Genomic DNA, 25,381 nt, shown 5'->3' on the forward strand with positions numbered 1-25,381 from the left:
CCATCTGGCCACTCTATCATACAGGTACCATCATCTACCATACAGGCAGATGATGGTTGGTGGATTGCTGAAGAGATGGTAGGTTTTCCTTTCTCCACAGAGGAACTCTCGAGCTCTGACAGTGTGGCCATCGGATTGTTGGTCATATCCCTGATTGAGGCCATTCTCCGATCGCTCAGTTTCGATGGCCGGCCAGCTCTAAGAAGAGCTGGGGGTTCCCAATTTCTTCTATTTACAGATCATGGAGGCCACTGTACTCATTGGGACCTCCATTGTGCCTCGAGACAATCCTTTCTTGCAGGTCTACAGACAATTCCTTTGACTTAATGCTTGATTTGTCCTCTGACATACTGAGTCAACTGTGGGACCGTATATAGACAGGTGTGTGCCTTTCCCAATCATGGCCAACTGAATTTACCACAGGTGTAAGGTGCAGAAACATCTCAAGGATGACTAGTGGAAACAAGATGCACCTGAACTCAATTTTGAGCTTCATGGCAAATGATGTGAATGTGCATGTGATTTCGGAGTTGTTGTTTTTTTTTTTTTATTAAATTTGGGAAAATCCCCAAAAGAACTTATTTCACATTGTCATTATGGGATGTTGCATGTAGAATTATTTAAATAATGAAGTGAATCCATTTTGTAATAACAGTAACATGACAAAATATGATAAAGTAAAGCGCTGTGAATACTTTCCGGATGCACTGTAAATAATTTTTATGACACTCGAAGAAAGAAAGAAATACAGAAGGATAAACAGCAGCATAATATTTATTGTTTCAGCATAAGAAATATCATATTGTATGATACAACAGAGTGAAACACTGAATGTGCTTTACTCAGCAGCGTCCTTGCCCTGTAAAAGACAGATAAAATTCTGTGTAAGTTTGCTGAAATAATTTCTACATGTTTCAAGGTAGTTAGTTTGGATTTATCAATTTCACGATTCACAAAAAGGAAAAACAAATATTTATGCATATGCTCCAAGATATTGTGAATATTCATACCTTGCCAGAGTCACGGCTCTTGGCTCTGAGCTTGTTGACCTGGGACTCAGCGATATCAGCACGCTCCTCGGCTTCCTCAAGCTCATGCTGGACCTTCCTGCACTTGGACAGGTGAGCATTGGACTGTTCCTCCTGAAATACGAAAAATATAATTTGTGTTTGAGCATTCACAATAAGCTGCAGGCTTTGTAGATTAATAAATACATAAATGCACTTTCTTACCGCTTCCTCAGCCTGCCTCTTGTAGGCCTTGACCTTCAGCTGCAGCTTGTCAACCAGGTCCTGCAGTCTGCTGACGTTCTTCTTGTCCTCCTCAGTCTGTAGTAGAACACATGAATGCATGGTAAAAGGCCTTGATAATGACTTTAATTACAAAGTGATTAGCACTTTGAATGCTTGTGTTACTGTACCTGATAGGTGAGCTCCTTCACTCTCCTCTCATACTTGCGGACACCCTTGACAGCATCAGTACCTCGTCTCTGCTCAGCCTCAACCTCGGTCTCCAGCTCACGAACCTGAAGCAAAAATTGAAAATGATTGAAAATCCATTTGTATATTTTCTGATATGGAAATCATGTGCCTAACCTACCCTAGATTCAAGTTTCTGGAGCTGCTTCTTGCCACCCTTCATGGCCAGGTTCTCAGCCTCATCCAGGCGGTGCTGCAGGTCCTTGACTGCAACCTCCAGGTTCTTCTTCATCCTCTCCAGGTGAGCGCTGGTGTCCTGCTCCTTCTTCAGCTCCTCCGCCATCATAGCAGCCTAGATGACATCATGAATTCAGTTTAAAACAGCAAGAATAACACTGTATTATTCAGAGCATATTGCTAAGCAAGAGGAAATAAGCTGTACATCAGTGATGGCCTTCTTGGCCTTCTCCTCTGCATTCCTGGCTTCCTGGACAGCGTCATCGACTTCACCCTGGACCTGAACCAGGTCTGACTCGAGCTTCTTCTTGGTGTTTATAAGACTTGTGTTCTGAAAGATGGAATGATTGAGTGAGGTTACAATGTGTTTTATAAAGTTATATGTGTTATTATGCACATTGGGAAGACGTTTTAAAATCCAGAGAAAATCCTCACCTGAGAGTGCAGAAGTCCAACACGCTCGCTGGCATCAACCAGCTCCTGCTCAGCAATCTTGCGGCTCCTCTCAGTCTGTTCCAGAGCAGCTCTGAGTTCCTCAATCTCAGCCTGCATAAGACCATTCCTGCGATCGACCATGGCGGCCTGCTCCTTCAGGTCTTCCTGGGCCCTGACAGCATCATCAAGGTGCAGCTGAGCATCCTGGAGAACAAACGTGGAAAAAGATTAAAGAAATACTGGAATGGTCGTGTACTTGCCATATTGGTCTCAACAGGTCCATGACTTAAAGTACCTTCAGCTGTGTCTGAACGTTCCTCAGCTGTTTCTGGGACTCAGCAGCCTGGCGGTTGGCGTGGCTCAGCTGAATCTCCATCTCATTCAGGTCACCCTCCATCTTCTTCTTGATCCTCAGGGCATCATTCCTGCTCCTGACCTCAGAGTCCAGAGTGCTCTGCATGGAGTCAATCACCCGCTGGCTGTTCCTCTTAATCTGCTCCATCTCTTCATCCTTCTCGGCCAGCTTCCTGTCCACCTCACCCTTGATCTGGTTGAGTTCCAGCTGAACACGCAGGATCTTGGACTCCTCATGCTCCAAGCTTCCCTAATGTTATCCAAAAAATAAATAGATACTTATTTTAGATTAGTTTGTGACGTGAATTTTCCAATTTCCAAAAGCATCCTCCAAAAACAAAATGTACCTCAGCCTCCTCAAGAGCTGTCTGGATCTCAGACTTCTCAGTCTCCACCTGCTTCTTAGACTTCTCCAGCTCATGGATGCTCTTACCAGTCTCACCAATCTGTTCAGTCAGATCAGAGATCTCCTCTGCATAGAGATTTATGTGGTCAGGGCGATTAAATCTTAACATATGCAATGCGAATACTCTGATGAATACATACAGGCATTCAATAAAACCAAGACTTTTGGGAACTCACGCTGCAGATTCTTGTTTTCACGCTTTATGGTCTCCAGCTGATCAAGGGCCTCCTCATAGGAGTTCTTCATCTTGAACAGCTCAGTGCCAAGAGAACGAGCCTCCTTCTGGGCTCCCTCAAGCTCAGCCTGGCCCTCCTCAAACTTCTGCTTCCACTCTGCCAGCACCTAAATATGAAACCGTTCACACAGGTGAGTGATGCATCCACACAGAGAGAAGTAATTTAAAACCCTGGTGGGAGTTGAAGCTGAAAGACATTACTTTGTCGAAGTTCCTCTGTTTCTTGTCCAGATTGGCAGCCAGTCCGTTGGCTCTCTCCACATCAATCATGAGGTCCTCCACCTCACTCTGGAGCCTCTGCTTGGTCTTCTCAAGAGAAGCACACTTGGAGTTCACAGCCTCAATCTGTTCCTCAGCATCCTGCAGACGCTGAGCCAACTTTTTCCTTTCAAATACAAATTAATCACACAGTCAATACTAAGGAGTATATACACTTGCTGCAATGAAAGATTGTTGAGAACAGTGAAATGAGTTGCTTCAAAGGAAGTGAAAATGTCATTAATTTGTTTGAACATCACTCACTTGGCCTCCTCAAGCTCTTCTGTACGCTGGATAGCATCAGTTTCATATTTTGATCTCCACTGAGCCACCTCGCTGTTGGCCTTGGACATGCCGCGCTGCAGCTCAGCCTTGGCCTCCTGTTCCTCCTCAAACTGTTCCCTCAGCAGGTCGCAGTCATGGCGGGCAGACTGAAGTCCGTGGGCAAGGGCATTCTTGGCCTGAAGTGAGTCACATAAAAAGGTGTCAAGACATCATGTTTCCTCAAAATAAATACTCATGCACATTGTACTTAAATGTTTCTTACCTTAACCTCCTCCTCAATCTGTCTCTTCAGCTCCTCAATTTGCTGTGTGAAGGCCTGTTTGCCTCTGGTCAGCTGAGACACCAGAGCCTCCTTCTCCTCCATCTGGCGGCTGAATTCACCTTTTGTGAAGATAGGGATAGAATATCAGTTCATATTCATTTGTGCCTGCCATTCACTGAACATCTTGTGCGTCTCATACATACCATTCTCTGTCAGGAGACGCGCCTTCTGTCCACCTAAGTCATTCAACTGACGAACGTTCTCATCATTCTTGGCCTTCAATTCGCTAAGTTGGTCCTCAAGGGTACGGCACATCTTTTCCAGATTTCCCTAGTGTGGAGAATCAATTACAGATCAATAAGATCAGTGATTCCATTTATGTTATTGACCATTTTTAAATTTCAAATTCAGCAATTAAAGAAAAACTATATGCTTTAGGTACCTTTGCTTTGGCCACGGCCTCCATGTTGCTGGAGAGGTCATCAATCTCCATCTTGTACTCGCTCTTCTCCTTCTCCAGCTTCTGCTTGACGCGCTGCAGGTTATCAATCTGCTCTCCCAGCTCAGCAACGCTATCGGCCTGCTTCTTACGAAGAGCAGCGGCGGTGGATTCATGCTGCAGAGTAGACTCCTCCAGGTCACGACGGAGCTTCTGGAACTCGGCTTCACGCTTCTTATTCATCTCAATCTGAGCAGCAGTGGCACCACCGGCCTCCTCCAGCCTCTCACTGATCTCCTCAAGTTCCCTGGACAGGTCAGCCCTCTGCTTCTCAACCTTGGCACGAGCAGCACGCTCAGCCTCGATCTCTTCCTCCAGTTCCTCAATACGGGCCTATTTGGTGCGGTTGAAGGGTCAGTCATTAAGAATTTAGCCACAAACAACAATACAAGCTGTTACAGCCCACAAACTAATGTTTGATGTTGCATCAGTTACCTGAAGCTCCTTGATCTTCTTCTGAAGCTGGGCACCCATGGACTGCTCATCCTCAATCTTGCTGAGAAGCTGGCTGATTTCGAAGTCCTTCCTGTAAACATCACCAATTGCATAGTAAGAGGTCATCATGGCTTGGAATGTGTCTGTAAACACAATATATGTTTTTTCAATAGATAAGAAAAATGTGCTTAATTACTTCTTGATCTTCTCATCAGACTGCTGCTTGTCATTCTCAAGATCCATGATGGATTCCTGAGCCAGTTTGAGGTCACCCTCCAGCTTTCTCTTGGCTCTCTCAAGGTCCATGCGGAGCTTCTTCTCTTGCTCCAGGGAGCCCTCAAGCTGTGCATAGATGCAAGTTTATTATCGTCACGTCCAACACTTTTGGTCACTTTTGGTGAGTTTCATTTTTTTAAGAAGAAACAACTTACATCATCAACTTGCTGTTCAAGCTTGGTCTTAGCCTTGGTCAGAGTGTTGACTTTGTCCTCCTCAGCCTGCAGGTCATCAAGAGTCTGCTGATGGGCCTCCTGAAGAGCTTTCTTCTCCTTGGTCAGCTTGGCAAGGCTCTCATCCTGAGAGGCCATCTCCTCCGTCAGGTTCTTCACCTGTATTCGCAATAAAATATATTATTACATGGCTGCACTATTCTTAAATTTGATTTGTTCTGCAGAACAGATCCTAATTTAAAAACCTTGTTCTCAGTGGCATGTTTCTCCTTCTCCACTTTGGCCAAGGTGAGCTCCAGATCATCAATATCCTTCTTGAGCTCAGAGCACTCATCTTCCAGCTTTCTCTTCTTGGCAGTCAGCTCAGCATTGATTTCCTCTTCATCCTCCAGCCTCTCAGTGGTCTCCTTGAGTTTGGCCTCCATCTGAATCTTGCTCTTGATCAGACCCTCGCATCTCTCCTCAGCATCTGACAGATTCTCTGTTTCCTATTTCACAGGGATAAAAAAGGTATTAGCAACTCAACATTTTGTGGAGGCAGCATTAAAGAAAGATGTTGCCATGTTTTCTTCTTACAGATGCAACTTGCAGCTGCAGATCATTCTTCTCCTGCAGAAGAGACACCATCTTCTCCTCAGTCTCCTTCTTCTTGGCCAAGGCAGTTGCCAAGTCGGTCTTCATCTTATCATAGTTCTCTTTCATCTGCTGCAGCTCCTTCTCAGTTTCAGCACTCTTCAGCAGAGGCTTGATCTTGTAGTACACCTTCATCCATGGCCAGTGTTTGACATTCATGAATGAGCGGACATTGTACTGGATGGTGTAGATGGCCTCCCTGTATTAAAGATGTATATATTAGAGACAACTTACCCATCAGGGTTCTTGATATCTGTATTTACAATGTGTTGTTCTAACTCACCTCCTCTCCATCATCTTGACAAACTCCTTCCTCATGACGTATCCACGGCAGAGAGCCTGAGTCATGGTGACCAAGGCTGCAAGTTTTTCATCTCTCATCTCCTCAAGGGTACCCAGCAGACCAGCTTTGAAGAACACCTAAACAAACAAAAAGTGTAACGATCTCTGAATGTCTGTACAAAACATCAAACTAAGCTATGAACCAGCAAGGATAAGCAGAATATACATACATTTTTTTTCTAACTTTCCATCAACAAAACTCCTTCGTGGACAAATATGTCAACTTATTATTTCTGCATTTTGTTCTTATCTTTGTACTGTTGAAAATGGTTGTTCTTGGAGGGAGGTGTCTACAGAAGTGCACTAGGAACAGTTTCAAAAATGTTTGAGTGGAAAAAACTATGCATACACTAAAAGCTATTACCTTGGTGTGTCCAAATCTGTACTGGTCATGATCAACATCAATGGAGCCCAGCAGCTTCTCAGCAGCTTTCTTGTTATCAATGAACTGACCCTCAGGGATGACACTGGCATTGAGCACCTTGTATCTGTTTGAAAAGAGTTAAAGTCCTGGATGAGCATCGTTTTAGAGTTTTAATTGAAAGGAGTGTTCCAAAATACTGTAACTGGTACCTCTGTTTGAAGTCACCGTAGAGGATTCTGCTTGGGAAACCCTTTCTGCAGATTCTGATACCCTCCAGCACACCATTACACCTGAGCTGGTGGATGACCAGGAAGTTCTCCATCAGACCTGCAGAGTGAATATTTACCATTTATGATTGTACATACACTTCGTCAAGGTTTGAATCCTAATTCTAATAAGCATGAGCTTATAAACTGAGTATGGCAATTATGTACCTGGAGTCTTGGACTCGTTGGGAATCAAGCAACGCACAAAGTGAGGATGAGTGCTTCTCAAGTTGGTCATCAGCTTGCCCAAGTTCTCCTGTGTGTATAAAGTGATGACTTTGTATCAATAAAAGTAACAAATGTCAAGTTGAATATTGATTAACACTTCAAGTATTAATTAAACCTTACTCTGAACTGTGAAGACACAGTCTGCATAGAGCCACCCTTCTTCTTGCCACCCTTCTTACCAGCCTCTGTTTAAAAGAAGGCATTGAGTTTGAAACACGAGAATATATAATCATGTTTGCAGTGGGTTATACGATGGTTGAACATACCCTCAACAACGGGGGGATACAAGACAGGCAGCAGTTTCACTGAGGACTTCTGGTACAGCTGAATAACAGAATCGTTCAGTGGGTCCTTGTTCTTGTCCAGCCAGCCAGAGACGTTGTAATCCACGGTTCCAGCATAGTGGACCAGAGCGAAGTGAGCCTCAGCCTTGCCCTTTGCTGGCTTTGGTTTCTCAAATGCCTTTGTCTTGCCAAGATGCTGGTCATACAGCTTGTTCTTGAAGGACACATCAGTGGCCTTGGGGAACATGCACTCCTCTTCAAGGATGGAGAAGATGCCCATGGGCTTGATAAATCAAGGAAAAGATACAATGTGAATGTAGTGTTTTTCCCCAAAACAATTATCCACTATAAATATTGGAAATTCATGTTTACCTTCTCAATCAGCTCAATGCAGGCAGCCAGGTCCATACCGAAGTCAATGAACTCCCAGATAATACCCTCCTTCTTGTACTCCTCTTGCTCCAGGACGAACATGTGGTGGTTGAAGAACTGTTGCAGTTTCTCATTGGTGAAGTTGATGCACAGCTGCTCCAAGGTGTTGAACTGAAAATTAACAACACACCAGTATAATCTCTTGAAGGAATAATGGAAAATATACTATATATAAAAACTATTTCATGATTTGCGAAATAATCTTACATCAAAGATCTCAAAGCCGGCGATATCCAGCACACCAATGAAGTAGTTCCTCTGCTGCTTGGTGTCCAACATCTGGTTGATACGGATGACCATCCACAAGAACATCTTCTCATAGATAGACTTGGCCAGGGCAGTCACAGAGTTATTCACCTGAAGATTCACAAGAAAATTAGTGTTTATCAATGCAAATCAAGTCGTTGGTTTTTTATGATTTTTAAATAAATCTGTACCACATTGCTTTGCTGGAAATGGGATTAGTTCAGCTTACCTGAGGTACTGTCTGTCCCTTGGTGACAAACTCATTTCCGACCTTCACTCTGGGATAGCACAAAGCCTTCAGCATATCAGCCGAGTTCAGACCCAGCAGGTATGAAACCTTGTCAGCATCTGAAAAAAAAAGTATATACTGTGATTCAAAGCTTTGTTACTGTTGTTTCATGGTTTTGTAACATACATATTTCACAAGTACTTACCCTCTGTGCCATCAGGCTCAGCCTGCTCCTCACGCTGCTTCTGCTTAAACTTCATGTTGCCATGGTGAAGCACAGCACCAGTCATCTTGTAGATGTGCATTTTCTCCTCATTATTGAAGCCCAGGATGTCAATGGCATTCTGTTCAGAAGTAATATATTTACCTTCCAAAATGCAGTTTGACAATAGCAACATCAAAAACATATCTAACACATAAAGTGAATATTAAGAATGTTACTCACATCTGTGGCCTCAAGCTCAACTTTGTCATCAATGCTGGCCACAGTGATCTGACCCATGCTGCACATGGGGAAGTCATAGGGGTTGGTGGTGATCAGTGACATCTCTGAAAGTCAAAATGGGGAAGTTTTTAGTCAGTTGATCAATTTGTGTGACATTTTTGATCCATGATATGAAAACAATAAAAATCTCATCACCGATCAGCTCAGGCTTGTGGTTGGTCATCATCTGGTAGAAGATGTGGTAGCCTCTCTCATCGGGCAGCTGGAAGGTGACTCTGGACTTCTCCAGCAGATCTGCAAAATGAGGTTAATATGTCACCGCAAGCTCAAGTTTCATAGACATTAATGTGGCCTCACAATAATAAATGTTCACTTACAGGTCTCAATATCAGCACTAGCCAGTTTGCCAGTGGTGCCAAAATGGATTCTGATGAATTTACCCTATTTGGGTTGAAGAAAATGTTAAGTTACTCCATATTGGAAACGTATACAATGAGCGCTTCAGGGAAGAAATCACTTCATACTTACGAAACGGGAAGAGTTGTCATTCCTCACAGTTTTGGCATTACCATAAGCCTCCAGCAGAGGGTTGGCAGCAATAATCTGGTCCTCCAGAGAACCCTATAATTCAGATTCATGACATGTCAGAAAGACTTTTCTCCTTGAGGTACATTTCAAAAGCTTTTGGCAACAGACCTGTATCTTTCCAGAAGCTGCGTCTTGCTTCTTCTTGTCACCACCAACTGAGATTGTGGCGAAGTACTGGATGACACGCTTGGTGTTCACAGTCTTTCCGGCACCAGATTCTCCACTAAGTATAGAGTCAGACTTTTAATACAAGTCTGAACATGACGAAAAACTCAGAAGAAAATCAAGTGTCATACTTACGTGATCAAGACAGACTGGTTCTCCCTATCTGTTAAAATAAAGAATAAATCATTCATGTTTTTTTCCCATCTGCAATATCTACATTCTATATTTATGAATTCTTTGTGATGTGAAAAAAAACACACCAGTCAACATGAACTGATAAGCGTTATCAGAGACGGAGAAGATGTGGGGTGGAGCCTCCATACGCTTCTTGCCTCTGTAGGCATTTACAACCTCAGAGTCGTACACTGGGAGCCACTTGTAGGGGTTCACAGTCGCACAGAACAAGCCAGAGTAGGTCTGAAAGTAATCACGCAGAGAAAAAAAGTGAATGCCTGTTCTTTATGTCTTGTGTGCAAGTAAGTTTTAAGGACTGTCTTTAACTGGGATCTTACGTAGATCATCCATGCTGCATAACGCTCTTTGAGATTGTACAGCACAGAGGCTTCGTTGAGGTGGGTCATCATGGCCATGTCCTCAATTTTGTCAAACTTGGGAGGATTCATGGCGGAGACGTCATCTTCTTTGACTGTCCTCTCCTGCAACAGGACATCACTCACAATTACAACTGATCACATTTTATCCATACCTGAGTCTGATAAATGATACCAACCTCCTGAGTGTCCAGGACTTTGACAGTGACTTTGCCACCGTCCTTCTTGATGATGGTTCCCTTCAGGTACAGCTCCTTCGCATCAGCCACATAGCAGGCGCTCTTGGCATCGAAGGGCCTGTTCTGAGCCTCAATTCTTTCCTTCTCAGGCTTACGGAGGTAAATGGAAGCCTTGCCATAAAGGGCCATCTCCGCGTCCGTACTCATGGTGGCGGTTTATGTCTGTGTGACAAGGCAATCAACTAAGAAGTGTCTTGGCAACCCAAACGTCTTGTTCACGGCATTAATATGGTATACAGGAGGTGTGTCACAAAACGGACTACAGATGTTCACGATAATATCTGTCTAACATTGTAGAAAGTTTTGTTAAGACATTTCAAACAAGCATGAATGTCTTCACTGATGACATTTCTTTGGTTGTAACTTTTCTTGTCTTTCACAAAGTAACATTGACAAAGTACATACCTGGTTCGTTCGTTTAGTGAAAAGAATGTTGTTTTCCACAACCCTGTTGAAAACAGGAGTGAACACTTAGTTTGTTGACTGATTTTTAACCAATGAATTATTTCATCAGTTCAAATTGCAAAGAATATAGACATTTTAGTTGACGGTAAATACCACCTCACAGTGCCTTTCTAATGAATTAATCTTCTATCAACATCTTTATTAGCTCTTTTACAAATGAGGACTATGTCTATACAGCATGAAAAGTAATGATGTAAAGGCTCACCACAAGCAGGAACTTCACTGGTCTTCCACCACACACTGATGCATCTCCCGAATCCCTTTATATCTGATCTATCCTGCCGAGCAAGCAATGTCTAAAGCAGGCTGACATGCCAAATATGGTGAGGATTGCAGCTGAGTCTTGTAGCATTTGAAATGCTTTTCATGCGCTACATTCATGGTAATCCCTGTCTGTAGTAGTTTCCAGTGTTGTACAATGAATTAAGCATGTATAGAGTTAGAGTTTTGATCTCTTAAATAAAAACACATATGAATAAGATTAAATCAGTAGCAGGAGTTTGTGGCATTGTCACTCACATCTTAGAACATAAACACCTTTAAAATGAATCCTATGCATGTGATGGTGCCTCGTGATGTATTTATATCTTCGTGGTTGTATTTTGGAGTTCTTTAAAGTTTGCTGTGAAATTAGGCCAAAGTGACCATGGAAATACAACTCTTTTAGATATTATAGAGAAGTTTTCACACAGCTGATAAGCATATTCATTCATATATACCCTAAAACACAGTTTGAATGAAATATTTCTGGTGAAAAACTCGACTAGTGTGCTGGTCTTTGTTGTGCTATATGTTGTAAATGAAATGGACTGATATGATGAGTGTGCTGTGAACATAAATAGAATTTCAACAGAATGATTAGGATAACACTGGAGGAACATAATACCCTGGGTGTGCCGATGTAAATTATAGATATGAGTTGTTCAGTACCGTGAGGAACATCGTGGATATGTGTTCTTGTCTTTTGAACATCACTTTTTCCCAGGGACACTGTTTAAGCTCTGAGAGAAGAGCTACACCTACATCATGGGGTGAGTTATATTTTAATTTGCACAGTGAAGCACACTCTGGCTAACTTGGAGTGGAACGAGGCACATAAGCCGTACACAGCATTCAAGCTCAGGTCATTTGAGAAACTTTATAGGGTTAGGGTGAAGTGTTCATGCCAGAGAAGGAGTGTACAAGACTTGTGCTTGATTGGTTGTTCTTACACCAGTCAAACAGATAAAAGAGCTTGAGGCAAACATTAAGGCTGCTTTGCAATGCTTGCAATACGGCTGGTTTCATCTCCTTAGATTGATCTTTTTGTTTTGTTACAGGATTTATTGGATGGTTATCGAAGCTTGTGTAAAGATACATTTACTGAACTTCACCTCATACAAAGCTGCTTATCGACTAATCTGATAAGGAAATTATATTGCTTATTGGTGATTGGTGACACACCCATAAGCTTCATCATATGTTCAGGATTGTTTGTTTTATCTTTTAGGGCACTTCAAAAGCTGTATCCTCCATGTTATTGGTTTACAAATCTTTTTAAATGAGTGTATTCTAAACACTTTTTTAACTCCTAAGGCCTATTAATTGTCCAAAAGGAAGAAAAGCTAAGTTTGCCTACTGACGTCGGCCAGCAGATGAGATCATTTTGTTTTTGTCAGGACATTTACTACTCCGAGAGGAAGCTGTGCAAACTCGGAGGCCACACCCTCTCAACGAAGGAACGCTTCTCGCATTGTTTCTATGATACAGCGAGAGGGTGTGAAATGGAGTATCAGGACCACTCCAGAAAATAAAAATCATAAGAGGTAAAAAAAAAAATTCATCTTGCACTTCAAGAAAAAAGAACTGAAATACAATGTCAAAAGTTTTATTCATTTATTTTTATCTAAACAACTGTTGAAATATAACTGAGATATTTTTCACTTTTTTTTTTTATCATGCACTTCGGATAAAAAGTCATCATACAATGTTTAGATTTATTTTCTCTGTTTTTTACATTGTGCACTTTGAAAAAAAAAAATCAAAACACAAAGTGGAAACATCTCTTGTCCATCCCTAATGATTTGGCTGTTGGTTCCCAAATCCCATAATTCTGACTATATAGGGTTGCTCACTGTGACTGAACATCTACTTTTATAAATGTTTTGCTTGTTTTCTAATAATCCATTATACTCTTGTAAAAGTTGCTTTTTTGACTGCTACTGTGGTGATCAAGTGGTAGAATTCTGGACTTACAAATGTGTTTGATTCCTGGACAGTACCACGTTAATCTAAGAAACACAATTTCGTTTATTCTCTCATTTTATTTTTTATATGTTTTTTTATTGCCTTCAGTATAGTGATGCGAAACCCAACTCCTTGAAATGACTCGAGGGTTTTTGAGTCGTTCATCCAAGTGAACTGGTTGTCTGAGTCATTTGGGTAATTTGAGTCATTTGATTCAGTTGCAGATGCGCACCATTTCCACCCACTCCAGGACCTGGAGGCTCAGCTGAACTGCGACACGAACTACGGGGAGCATCATGTATTGATAGTAAAATGCTGAAACACTTCTGAGGAAAATAAACAATAAGTACACACTAATATTTAGTGGCACTGGTCTCTTTATTCCAGATTATGCGTGTTGTTTCTGAGGTTTATATGAACTGGAAAATAAATTTAATAAATTATTAAACTGAGTAAATACCTGGCATCCAGAATGGCAGATATACACTATATATTCATATATACATATGATTTTATAGTTGTTTTTTTTTCTCCAATGTCCTGATTTTCTTTTTTACTAGTATCAATAAATAACGTGATGTTCATAGGGCAGAACTAATTATAGGGTACAATATTAAATGTAACACAATACACGCTACAGTCGTATTTTTACACTATTTATTGTGTATTTATTAATGTATTATTCATGTATTTATTCCTACAATCTTTGCGAAACAAACGATATATTTGTTTCTCCACCATCACTCAGAAGCTTTCTGAGCGCAGCGCCGCTGCACTTTCAGGTGAGGGAGGGGAGGAGGGCTCACTGCTCACGAGGTGAACGGAGCAGCTTAGCTCACTACATAAGTGCTGAACGATTCAGAGGAAGTGAACAACTCTTTCGAGTTTTGAGCTGAGTTGGGCATCCGAGCTGAATCACTGAGACAAGCTGAGTCTGACTTGCATGCTGAACAACACCTAAGAGAGGACATGTGACTTTAAGGAGGCTGTAGCTGCTGTGCTGAGCAGATACTAGCATGAGCAGCACAGCGACTATCACTAATAGCTGCTTTTAGTAGCTGTTAGCTGTAGCAGTGCAGCTGCTTTTCCCACAGGGCAACAAAAGTGAGTAATGTGATATATTTGTACAGTTGGACAACAGCAGTAGCAGCAGTACAACAGTGACATTTATGTTTTCCTCTCTACAGCTGGACGGCTGTCGCAAGAATGACCATTCAGTAAAGTGATTCGCAGGTTTTGAACGATTCGTTCAAACTCGATCATCACTACTTCAGTGCCTGATCAACTTTCCAGTGAGTGCTCAAGCGCAGGAGAACCCCCTAATACTCCTTCATGAAAAGTCAGTGAGGAGAGTGACAGAGCGCTCCATGCTGAGCTATTAAGCTTTAAAGCACTAATACTGATAACTACATTGTCTGTGGCCTAAAGCCTTTTCCGAGTTATGGTTTTACCAGTTCATCAAACTGCCTGCAAGGCATTTTGTGAAAGCAGTGACATGCAACTATTGAGGCATTTTTTTCAAAGTGCATGATGGAAAAAAAAGGTCCTCATTGTATTTTGAAATTTTTCTCAAAGTGCATGATGACAAAAACATATTTGCCTCCTATATTATTTTTCTCACGAGTGGCCCGCTACTCCCTACTTCCATAGTGTGAAGTGGAATTTCTTTTTCTTTTTCTTTATGACATTTAAAATTTTCAACTGCACAGCTTATTTCTCACCTCAAACGTTTTGGGAAATACAGTTCACTGAAGAGTTTTATTAATAAAAGAGAAAGTTTGTGTCCAAACTGCCATGTTGTTCTAGTTTTAACTGGAGGAGCAGACAGCCCCAAGATGCATTTATCCAATCAGGTGCAGCACACGACTCAGGCCTTTCAGGGCTCACACAGTAGTGAGGCTACATGCTGAACATGATTGAAATGTGACTGATACACTCATTAGCTAGCTGGAACGTGTGTGTATGGAACATGGGAGTGCGTAAATAGATGCACTGCTTTGTCCTGTATTAAAGTGTTGCGAAGTTTAGGTTAAAGGACACCACTCATAAAGCATGCTATTTTCAGGTGCAATGCATTTACATGCAGGGGGAAAAAAACACTCTAATGGAACACTGCCTTGTCAATGGCAGAGTGAAAAGTGTGTGAGCTGATGAAAGACAAGGTAGTTAGAAAAACCTACGTTTGAAGCTGAGGAGGAGGAAGATTTGTGTATTGAGACATGCACAAATGAAAAAGTAAAGGCGATGGAGGTGGCATCCATTTTGGTTTGCGAGCCGGCGGAATGAAGAAGTAAACAAGAAAAATCTGACCAATCACACAACAATTAGCAGACGACACAGCAGAGCAGACTTTGACCTGAACAAGGGTGCAAAGTGGGCAAAATATTTTCTGACAGACACAGATAAGAAATTTTGTCATTTGTTTAGTCACAACCTTAGTGTCAGAAGTTCCTTCATCCTTCTCCTGGAGTATGAATAGGCTTTTAGAATCCTAGTTATTGCCCGTCTGTATGTGAGGATGATCATTGGATAAAAGTATCACATGCACCATCTGACTTCTATAATTCAGTGAAAGGTTCAATCAAACTCCAGGAGATTTTTATTGTGATTATTTAAATTTTAATGGGTGATTATTTCCCGTATATGTTGGATGACATTTGTTTGAATGCATCAGGCAAATAACATCTTTCACTACACTCCAAGAAAGAAAGAAAGAAATACAGAATGCTTTTACAGAGCAGCAGTATAATCTTTATTTTTTCAGCATTAGCAATATCATATTTTATGACACCACAGAGTGAAACACCGAGCATGCTTTACTCAGCAGCGTCTTTTCCCTGTAAAAGACAGATAGAAATTGTGTAAGTTTGCTGGAATACACCTCAAGACTCAAGACAGTTAGTTGGATGGCTCATATATATATATATATAATAGAAATGCATATATATGTATATGCATATAGTTGATGCATACGCTCCAAGATATTGTGAATATTCATACCTTGCCAGAGTCACGGCTCTTGGCTCTGAGCTTGTTGACCTGGGACTCAGCGATGTCGGCACGCTCCTCAGCTTCCTCAAGCTCATGCTGGACCTTCCTGCACTTGGACAGGTGAACATTGGCCTGTTCCTCCTGAAATACAAGAAAGAGAATTTATGTTTGTCTTCACAAAAATCTGCAGGTTTTGTGGGTGAATAAATACATAAATACACTTTCTTACCGCTTCCTCAGCCTGCCTCTTGTAGGCCTTGACCTTCAGCTGCAGCTTGTCAACCAGGTCCTGCAGTCTGCTGACGTTCTTCTTGTCCTCCTCAGTCTGTAGTAGAACATATGCATGCATGATTAAAAGCCTTGATAATGACTTTAATTACAAAGTGATTAGCACTTTAAATGCTTGTGTTACTGTACCTGATAGGTGAGCTCCTTCACTCTCCTCTCATACTTGCGGACACCCTTGACAGCGTCAGCACCTCGTCTCTGCTCAGCCTCAACCTCGGTCTCCAGCTCACGAACCTGAAGCAAAAAGCAAAAATGATTGAAAATCTGTTTGTATATTTTCTGGTCCAGAAATCTTGTCCCCAACCTACCCTAGATTCAAGTTTCTGGAGCTGCTTCTTGCCACCCTTCATGGCCAGGTTCTCAGCCTCATCCAGGCGGTGCTGCAGGTCCTTGACTGCAACCTCCAGGTTCTTCTTCATCCTCTCCAGGTGAGCGCTGGTGTCCTGCTCCTTCTTCAGCTCCTCCGCCATCATAGCAGCCTAGATGACATCATGAATTCAGTTTAAAACAGCAAGAATAAGACTGTATTATTTGGAGCATATTGCTAAGCAACACGAAATAAGCTGTACATCAGTGATGGCCTTCTTGGCCTTCTCCTCTGCATTCCTGGCTTCCTGGACAGCGTCATCCACTTCACTCTGGACCTGAACCAGGTCTGTCTCAAGCTTCTTCTTGGTGTTTATAAGACTTGTGTTCTGAAAGATGGAATGATTGAGTGAGGTTACAATGTGTTTTATAAAGTTATATGTGTTATTATGCACATTGGGAAGACGTTTTAAAATCCAGAGAAAATCCTCACCTGAGAGTGCAGAAGTCCAACACGCTCGCTGGCATCAACCAGCTCCTGCTCAGCAATCTTGCGGCTCCTCTCAGTCTGTTCCAGAGCAGCTCTGAGTTCCTCAATCTCAGCCTGCATAAGACCATTCCTGCGATCGACCATGGCGGCCTGCTCCTTCAGGTCTTCCTGGGCCCTGACAGCATCATCAAGGTGCAGCTGAGCATCCTGGAGAACAAACGTGGAAAAAGATTAAAGAAATACTGGAATGGTGGTGTACTTGCCATATTGGTCTCAACAGGTCCATGACTTAAAGTACCTTCAGCTGTGTCTGAACGTTCCTCAGCTGTTTCTGGGACTCAGCAGCCTGGCGGTTGGCGTGGCTCAGCTGAATCTCCATCTCATTCAGGTCACCCTCCATCTTCTTCTTGATTCTCAGGGCATCATTCCTGCTCCTGACCTCAGAGTCCAGAGTGCTCTGCATGGAGTCAATCACCCGCTGGCTGTTCCTCTTAATCTGCTCCATCTCTTCATCCTTCTCTGCCAGCTTCCTGTCCACCTCACCCTTGATCTGGTTGAGTTCCAGCTGAACACGCAGGATCTTGGACTCCTCATGCTCCAAGCTTCCCTAAAGGTTTCCACAAAATACATAGATACTTATTTTAGAAAATTAGTTTGTGCCTTGAATTTTTTTCCAAAATTGTCATCCTACACAGAAAATGTACCTCAGCCTCCTCAAGAGCTGTCTGGATCTCAGACTTCTCAGTCTCCACCTGCTTCTTAGACTTCTCCAGCTCATGGATGCTCTTACCAGTCTCACCAATCTGTTCAGTCAGATCAGAGATCTCCTCTGCATAGAGATTTATGTGGTCAGGGCGATTAAATCTTAACATATGCAATGCGAATACTCTTATGAATGCATGCAGGCGCTCAAAAAAATCCAAGTCTTTGGGAACTCACGCTGCAGGTTCTTGTTTTCACGCTTCATGGTCTCCAGCTGATCAAGGGCCTCCTCATAGGAGTTCTTCATCTTGAACAGCTCAGTGCCAAGAGAACGAGCCTCCTTCTGGGCTCCCTCAAGCTCAGCCTGGCCCTCCTCAAACTTCTGCTTCCACTCTGCCAGCACCTAAATATGAAACCATTCACACAGGTGAGTGATGCATCCACACAGAGAGAAGTAATTTAAAATCCTGGTGGGAGTTGAAGCTGAAAGACATTACTTTGTCGAAGTTCCTCTGTTTCTTGTCCAGATTGGCAGCCAGTCCGTTGGCTCTCTCCACATCAATCATGAGGTCCTCCACCTCACTCTGGAGCCTCTGCTTGGTCTTCTCAAGAGAAGCACACTTGGAGTTCACAGCCTCAATCTGTTCCTCAGCATCCTGCAGACGCTGAGCCAACTTTTTCCTTTCAAATGCAAATTAATCACACAATGAATACAGAGTGAAATGGGTAGTGTCAAAGAAGTGCAAATGTCATTTAAATGTTTGAACATCACTCACTTGGCCTCCTCAAGCTCTTCTGTACGCTGGATAGCATCAGTTTCATATTTTGATCTCCACTGAGCCACCTCGCTGTTGGCCTTGGACATGCCGCGCTGCAGCTCAGCCTTGGCCTCCTGTTCCTCCTCAAACTGTTCCCTCAGCAGGTCGCAGTCATGGCGGGCAGACTGAAGTCCGTGGGCAAGAGCGTTCTTGGCCTGAAGTGAGTCACATAAAAAGGTGTCAAGACATCATGTTTCCTCAAAATAAATACTCATGCACATTGTACTTAAATGTTTCTTACCTTAACCTCCTCCTCAATCTGTCTCTTCAGCTCCTCAATTTGCTGTGTGAAGGCCTGTTTGCCTCTGGTCAGCTGAGACACCAGAGCCTCCTTCTCCTCCATCTGACGGCTGAATTCACCTTTTGTGAAGATAGGGATAGAATATCAGTTCATATTCATTTGTGCCTGCCATTCACTGAACATCTTGTGCGTCTCATACATACCATTCTCTGTCAGGAGGCGCGCCTTCTGTCCACCTAAGTCATTCAACTGACGAACGTTCTCATCATTCTTGGCCTTCAGTTCGCTAAGTTGGTCCTCAAGGGTACGGCACATCTTTTCCAGATTTCCCTAGTGTGGAGAATCAATTACAGATCAATAAGATCAGTGATTCCATTTATGTTATTGACCATTTTTTACTTTCAAATTCAGCAATTAAAGTAAAACTATATGCTTTAGGTACCTTTGCTTTGGCCACGGCCTCCATGTTGCTGGAGAGGTCATCAATCTCCATCTTGTACTCGCTCTTCTCCTTCTCCAGCTTCTGCTTGACGCGCTGCAGGTTATCAATCTGCTCTCCCAGCTCAGCAACGCTATCGGCCTGCTTCTTACGAAGAGCAGCGGCGGTGGATTCATGCTGCAGAGTAGACTCCTCCAGGTCACGACGGAGCTTCTGGAACTCGGCTTCACGCTTCTTGTTCATCTCAATCTGAGCAGCAGTTGCACCACCGGCCTCCTCCAGCCTCTCGCTGATCTCCTCAAGTTCCCTGGACAGGTCAGCCCTCTGCTTCTCAACCTTGGCACGAGCAGCACGCTCAGCCTCAATCTCTTCCTCCAGTTCCTCAATACGGGCCTGTTTGGTGTGGTTGAAGGGTCAGTCATTAGAAATGAAGTCGCAAACTACGATACACATACAAACTAATTTTTGATGTTGCATCAGTCACCTGAAGCTCCTTGATCTTCTTCTGAAGCTGGGCACCCATGGACTGCTCATCCTCAATCTTGCTGAGAAGCTGGCTGATTTCGAAGTCCTTCCTGTAAACATCACCAATTGCATAGTAAGAGGTCATCATGGCTTGGAATGTGTCTGTAAACACAATATATGTTTTTTCAATAGATAAGAAAAATGTGCTTAATTACTTCTTGATCTTCTCATCAGACTGCTGCTTGTCATTCTCAAGATCCATGATGGATTCCTGAGCCAGTTTGAGGTCACCCTCCAGCTTTCTCTTGGCTCTCTCAAGGTCCATGCGGAGCTTCTTCTCTTGCTCCAGGGAGCCCTCAAGCTGTGCATAGATGCAAGTTTATTATCGTCACGTCCAACACTTTTGGTCACTTTTGGTGAGTTTCATTTTTTTAAGAAGAAACAACTTACATCATCAACTTGCTGTTCAAGCTTGGTCTTAGCCTTGGTCAGAGTGTTGACTTTGTCTTCCTCAGCCTGCAGGTCATCAAGAGTCTGCTGATGGGCCTCCTGAAGAGCTTTCTTCTCCTTGGTCAGCTTGGCAAGGCTCTCATCCTGAGAGGCCATCTCCTCCGTCAGGTTCTTCACCTGTATTCGCAATAAAATATATTATTACATGGCTGCACTATTCTTAAATTTGATTTGTTCTGCAGCACAGATCCTAATTTAAAAACCTTGTTCTCAGTGGCATGTTTCTCCTTCTCCACTTTGGCCAAGGTGAGCTCCAGATCATCAATATCCTTCTTGAGCTCAGAGCACTCATCTTCCAGCTTTCTCTTCTTGGCAGTCAGCTCAGCATTGATTTCCTCTTCATCCTCCAGCCTCTCAGTGGTCTCCTTGAGTTTGGCCTCCATCTGAATCTTGCTCTTGATCAGACCCTCGCATCTCTCCTCAGCATCTGACAGATTCTCTGTTTCCTATTTCACAGGGATAAAAAAGGTATTAGCAACTCAACATTGTGTGGAAGCAGCATTAAAGAAAGATTTTGCCATGTTTTCTTCTTACAGATGCAACTTGCAGCTGCAGATCATTCTTCTCCTGCAGAAGAGACACCATCTTCTCCTCAGTCTCCTTCTTCTTCGCCAAGGCAGTTGCCAAGTCGGTCTTCATCTTATCATAGTTCTCTTTCATCTGCTGCAGCTCCTTCTCAGTTTCAGCGCTCTTCAGCAGAGGCTTGATCTTGTAGTACACCTTCATCCATGGCCAGTGTTTGACATTCATGAATGAGCGGACATTGTACTGGATGGTGTAGATGGCCTCCCTGTAGGTAAGATGTGTATATTAGAAACAAGTTACCCGTCAGGCTTCTTCATATGTCTATTCACAATGTGTTGTTTCTAACTCACCTCCTCTCTGTCATCTTGACAAACTCCTTCCTCATGAGGTATGCACGGCAGAGAGCCTGAGTCATGGTGACCAAGGCTGCAAGTTTTTCATCTCTCATCTCCTCAAGGGTACCCAGCAGACCAGCCTTGAAGAACACCTGAACAAAATAAAGTGTAAAGATCTCTGAATTGCTGCACAAAACATGAACTAAGAAATTAAACCCATAAACAAGCAATGATACATATATTTCATTTTTAACTTTCTATCAGTGAAGCTTCTTCATGGATTAATATGTGGAATTTGTATTTTTGTATCTTATGCATATCTTGGTACTGTTGAAAGAAATGTTTTTGTGCACAGGCAATTCTGTGCCTTTAACTATGTCGTCAAAGTGCACAGAATTGCGCCAGGAATAGTTTTATACATTTCTTCATGGTTTTATAAATTATTACCTTGGTGTGTCCAAATCTGTACTCGTCATGATCAACATCAATGGAGCCCAGCAGCTTCTCAGCAGCCTTCTTGTTATCAATGAACTGACCCTCAGGGATGACACTGGCATTCAGCACCTTGTATCTGTTTGAAAAGAGTTAAAATCCTGGATGAGCATCGTTTTAGAGTTTTAATTGAAAGGAGTGTTCCAAAATATTGTCACAAGTACCTCTGTTTGAAGTCACCGTAGAGGATTCTGCTTGGGAAACCCTTTCTGCAGATTCTGATACCCTCCAGCACACCATTACACCTGAGCTGGTGGATGACCAGGAAGTTCTCCATCAGACCTGCAGAGTGAACATTTACCATTTATGATTGTACATACACTTCATCAAGGTTTGAACCCTAATTCTAATAAGCATGAGCTTATAAACTGAGTATGGCACTTATGTACCTGGAGTCTTGGACTCGTTGGGAATCAAGCAACGCACAAAGTGAGGATGAGTGCTTCTCAAGTTGGTCATCAGCTTGCCCAAGTTCTCCTGTGGGTACAAAGTGATGACTTTGTATCAATAAAAGTAACAAATGTCAAGTTGAATATTGATTAACACTTACAAATATTAATTAAACCTTACTCTGAACTGTGAAGACACAGTCTGCATAGAGCCACCCTTCTTCTTGCCACCCTTCTTACCAGCCTCTGTTTAAAAGAAGGCATTGAGTTTGAAACTTGAGAATATATAATCATGTTTGCAATGGGTTATACGATTGTTGAACATACCCTCAACAACGGGGGGATACAAGACAGGCAGCAGTTTCACTGAGGACTTCTGGTACAGCTGAATAACGGACTCGTTCAGTGGGTCCTTGTTCTTGTCCAGCCAGCCAGAGATGTTGTAATCCACGGTTCCAGCATAGTGGACCAGAGAGAAGTGAGCCTCAGCCTTGCCCTTTGCTGGCTTGGGCTTCTCAAATGCCTTTGTCTTGCCAAGATGCTGGTCATACAGCTTGTTCTTGAAGGACACATCAGTGGCCTTGGGGAACATGCACTCCTCTTCAAGGATGGAGAAGATGCCCATGGGCTTGATAAATCAAGGAAAAGATACAATGTGAATGTAGTGTTTTTCCCCAAAACAATTATCCACTATAAATATTGGAAATTCATGTTTACCTTCTCAATCAGCTCAATGCAGGCAGCCAAGTCCATACCGAAATCAATGAACTCCCAGATGATTCCCTCCTTCTTATACTCCTCTTGCTCCAGGACGAACATGTGGTGGTTGAAGAACTGTTGCAGTTTCTCATTGGTGAAGTTGATGCACAGCTGCTCCAAGGTGTTGAACTGAAAATAAAAAACACACCAGTATAACCCCTCGAAAGAATAATGAATAATATACAGGATATAAAAAGTATTGCATGACGTGCAAAATAATCTTACATCAAAGATCTCAAAGCCGGCAATATCCAGCACACCAATGAAGTAGTTCCTCTGCTGCTTAGTGTCCAACATCTGGTTGATACGGATGACCATCCACAAGAACATCTTCTCATAGATAGACTTGGCCAGGGCAGTCACAGAGTTATTCACCTGAAGATTCACAAGAAAATAAGTGTTTATCAATGCAAATCAAGTCGTTGGTTTTTTATGATTTTTAAATAAATCTGTACCACATTGCTTTGCAGGAAATGGGATAAGTTCTACTTACCTGAGGTACTGTCTGTCCCTTGGTGACAAACTCATTTCCGACCTTCACTCTGGGATAGCACAAAGCCTTCAGCATATCAGCAGAGTTCAGACCCAGCAGGTATGAAACCTTGTCAGCATCTGAAAAAAAAGTATATACTGTGATTCAAAGCTTTGTTACTGTTGTTTCATGGTTTTGTAACATACATGTTTCACAAGTACTTACCCTCTGTGCCATCAGGCTCAGCCTGCTCCTCACGCTGCTTCTGCTTGAACTTCATGTTGCCATGGTGAAGCACAGCACCAGTCATCTTGTAGATGTACATTTTCTCCTCATTAGTGAAGCCCAGGGTGTCAATGGCATTCTGTTCAGAAGTAATATATTTACCTTCCAAAATGCAGTTTGACAATAGCAACATCAAAAACATATCTAACACATAAAGTGAATATTAAGAATGTTACTCACATCTGTGGCCTCAAGCTCAACTTTGTCATCAATGCTAGCCACAGTGATCTGACCCATGCTGCACATGGGGAAGTCATAGGGGTTGGTGGTGATCAGTGACATCTCTAAAGGTCAAAAAGGGGATTGTTTTAGTCAGTTGATCAGTTTATCTGAAATCTTTGATTAGTGATATGAAAACTTTATAAATCTCATCACCGATCAGCTCGGGCTTGTGGTTGGTCATCATCTGGTAGAAGATGTGGTAGCCTCTCTCATCGGAAAGCTGGAAGGTGACTCTGGACTTCTCCAGCAGATCTGCAAAATGAGGTTAATACATCACAGCTTGCTCAACTTTCATAGACATTAATGTGGCCTCACAATAATAAATGTTCACTTACAGGTCTCAATATCAGCACTAGCCAGTTTGCCAGTGGTGCCAAAATGGATTCTGATGAATTTACCCTATTTGGGTTGAAGAAAACATCAAATGTTACTCAATATTGGAAACGTATACAATGAGCGCTTCAGGGAAGAAATCACTTCATACTTACGAAACGGGAAGAGTTGTCATTCCTCACAGTTTTGGCATTACCATAAGCCTCCAGCAGAGGGTTGGCAGCAATAATCTGGTCCTCCAGGGAACCCTATGATTCAGATTCATGAGAGATGTCAGAATGACTGTTCTCCGTGAGGTACATTTCAGAAAGTGAAAGCTTTTGACAACAGACCTTCATTTTGTTGGCCATTCCCTCTCCCTTCTTCTTGTCACCACCAACTGAGATTGTGGCGAAGTACTGGATGACACGCTTGGTGTTCACAGTCTTTCCAGCACCTGATTCTCCACTATGTATAGAGTCAGACTTTTAGTGCAAATCTGACCATGACGGAACACTCAGAACAAAATCAACAAGTGCGATACTTACGTGATCAAGACAGACTGGTTCTCCCTATCTGTTGAAATAAAGAACAAATAATAATTTTTTTCCCCATCTGCAATATCTACGTTCTATGTTGCTGAATTCTGTTTGATGTCAAATAAAAACATACCAGTCAACATGAACTGATAAGCGTTATCAGAGACGGAGAAGATGTGGGGTGGAGCCTCCATACGCTTCTTGCCTCTGTAGGCATTTACAACCTCAGAGTCGTACACTGGGAGCCACTTGTAGGGGTTCACAGTCGCACAGAACAAGCCCGAGTAGGTCTGAAAGTAATCACGCAGAGAAAAAAAGTGAATGCCTGTTCTTTATGTCTTGTGTGCAAGTAAGTTTTAAGGACTGTCTTTAACTGGGATCTTACGTAGATCATCCATGCTGCATAACGCTCTTTGAGATTGTACAGCACAGAGGCTTCGTTGAGGTGGGTCATCATGGCCATGTCCTCAATTTTGTCGTACTTGGGAGGATTCATGGCGGAGACGTCATCTTCTTTGACTGTCCTCTCCTGCAACAGGACATCACTCACAATTACAACTGATCACATTTTATCCATACCTGGGTCTGATAAATGATACCAACCTCCTGAGTGTCCAGGACTTTGACAGTGACTTTGCCACCGTCCTTCTTGATGATGGTTCCCTTTAGATACAGCTCCTTCACATCAGTCACATAGCAGGCGCTCTTGGCATCGAAGGGCTTGTTCTGAGCCTCAATTCTTTCCTTCTCAGGCTTACGGAGGTAAATGGCAGCCTTGCCATAAAGGGCCATCTCCGCGTCCGTACTCATGGTGGCGGTTTATGT

General features: G+C 42.7%; 2 protein-coding genes across 2 annotated transcripts; both read right to left on the reverse strand.

Moving 5' to 3' along the window:
• Positions 1 to 756: 756 nt before the first annotated feature.
• LOC308136795 (myosin heavy chain, fast skeletal muscle-like) lies at positions 757 to 11,004 on the reverse strand. Its single transcript, XM_080505275.1, has 41 exons — positions 10,956 to 11,004; positions 10,691 to 10,733; positions 10,226 to 10,447; positions 10,008 to 10,151; positions 9,756 to 9,912; positions 9,631 to 9,658; positions 9,439 to 9,553; positions 9,271 to 9,363; positions 9,120 to 9,183; positions 8,938 to 9,036; positions 8,743 to 8,846; positions 8,503 to 8,641; positions 8,298 to 8,416; positions 8,030 to 8,179; positions 7,763 to 7,933; positions 7,373 to 7,673; positions 7,227 to 7,291; positions 7,047 to 7,134; positions 6,822 to 6,939; positions 6,613 to 6,736; positions 6,190 to 6,326; positions 5,850 to 6,105; positions 5,519 to 5,761; positions 5,256 to 5,432; positions 5,021 to 5,166; positions 4,825 to 4,915; positions 4,333 to 4,722; positions 4,094 to 4,220; positions 3,891 to 4,009; positions 3,608 to 3,804; positions 3,287 to 3,470; positions 3,027 to 3,192; positions 2,792 to 2,916; positions 2,386 to 2,694; positions 2,091 to 2,294; positions 1,861 to 1,986; positions 1,600 to 1,770; positions 1,421 to 1,525; positions 1,233 to 1,328; positions 1,011 to 1,142; positions 757 to 859 (listed from the first exon to the last, which is right to left on the reverse strand). The coding sequence occupies exons 3-41, from the start codon at positions 10,430 to 10,432 to the stop codon at positions 839 to 841; spliced, it is 5,808 nt and encodes a 1,935-aa protein (XP_080361401.1). The 5' UTR covers positions 10,433 to 10,447; positions 10,691 to 10,733; positions 10,956 to 11,004; the 3' UTR covers positions 757 to 838.
• Positions 11,005 to 15,970: 4,966 nt separating this feature from the next.
• On the reverse strand, positions 15,971 to 25,381 carry LOC308136796 (myosin heavy chain, fast skeletal muscle-like; the record flags this gene model as incomplete). Its single annotated transcript, XM_080505276.1, has 38 exons — positions 25,160 to 25,381; positions 24,942 to 25,085; positions 24,690 to 24,846; positions 24,566 to 24,593; positions 24,371 to 24,485; positions 24,194 to 24,286; positions 24,041 to 24,104; positions 23,859 to 23,957; positions 23,664 to 23,767; positions 23,424 to 23,562; positions 23,220 to 23,338; positions 22,952 to 23,101; positions 22,685 to 22,855; positions 22,295 to 22,595; positions 22,149 to 22,213; positions 21,968 to 22,055; positions 21,743 to 21,860; positions 21,534 to 21,657; positions 21,102 to 21,238; positions 20,761 to 21,016; positions 20,430 to 20,672; positions 20,167 to 20,343; positions 19,932 to 20,077; positions 19,736 to 19,826; positions 19,255 to 19,644; positions 19,016 to 19,142; positions 18,813 to 18,931; positions 18,530 to 18,726; positions 18,251 to 18,434; positions 17,991 to 18,156; positions 17,756 to 17,880; positions 17,350 to 17,658; positions 17,055 to 17,258; positions 16,825 to 16,950; positions 16,564 to 16,734; positions 16,385 to 16,489; positions 16,197 to 16,292; positions 15,971 to 16,108 (listed from the first exon to the last, which is right to left on the reverse strand). Exons 1-38 carry the CDS (start codon positions 25,364 to 25,366, stop codon positions 15,971 to 15,973), a joined length of 5,793 nt encoding a protein of 1,930 aa, XP_080361402.1. The 5' UTR covers positions 25,367 to 25,381.

The sequence above is a fragment of the Blennius ocellaris genome, assembly GCF_963422515.1.
Source record: "Blennius ocellaris genome assembly, chromosome: 11".
Classification (NCBI taxonomy): Eukaryota; Metazoa; Chordata; class Actinopteri; order Blenniiformes; family Blenniidae; genus Blennius; species Blennius ocellaris.

Coding starts and splice junctions, on each gene's coding strand:
- LOC308136795 (XM_080505275.1), bottom strand. CDS start 10,432: ATGAGTACGGACGCGGAGATGGCCCTTTATGGCAAGGCTTCCATTTAC. Junction 9,659..9,755: donor TTATCAGTTCATGTTGACTG/GTGTGTTTTTTT, acceptor TTATTTTAACAG/ATAGGGAGAACCAGTCTGTC. Junction 6,106..6,189: donor GTCAAGATGATGGAGAGGAG/GTGAGTTAGAAC, acceptor TCTTTAATACAG/GGAGGCCATCTACACCATCC.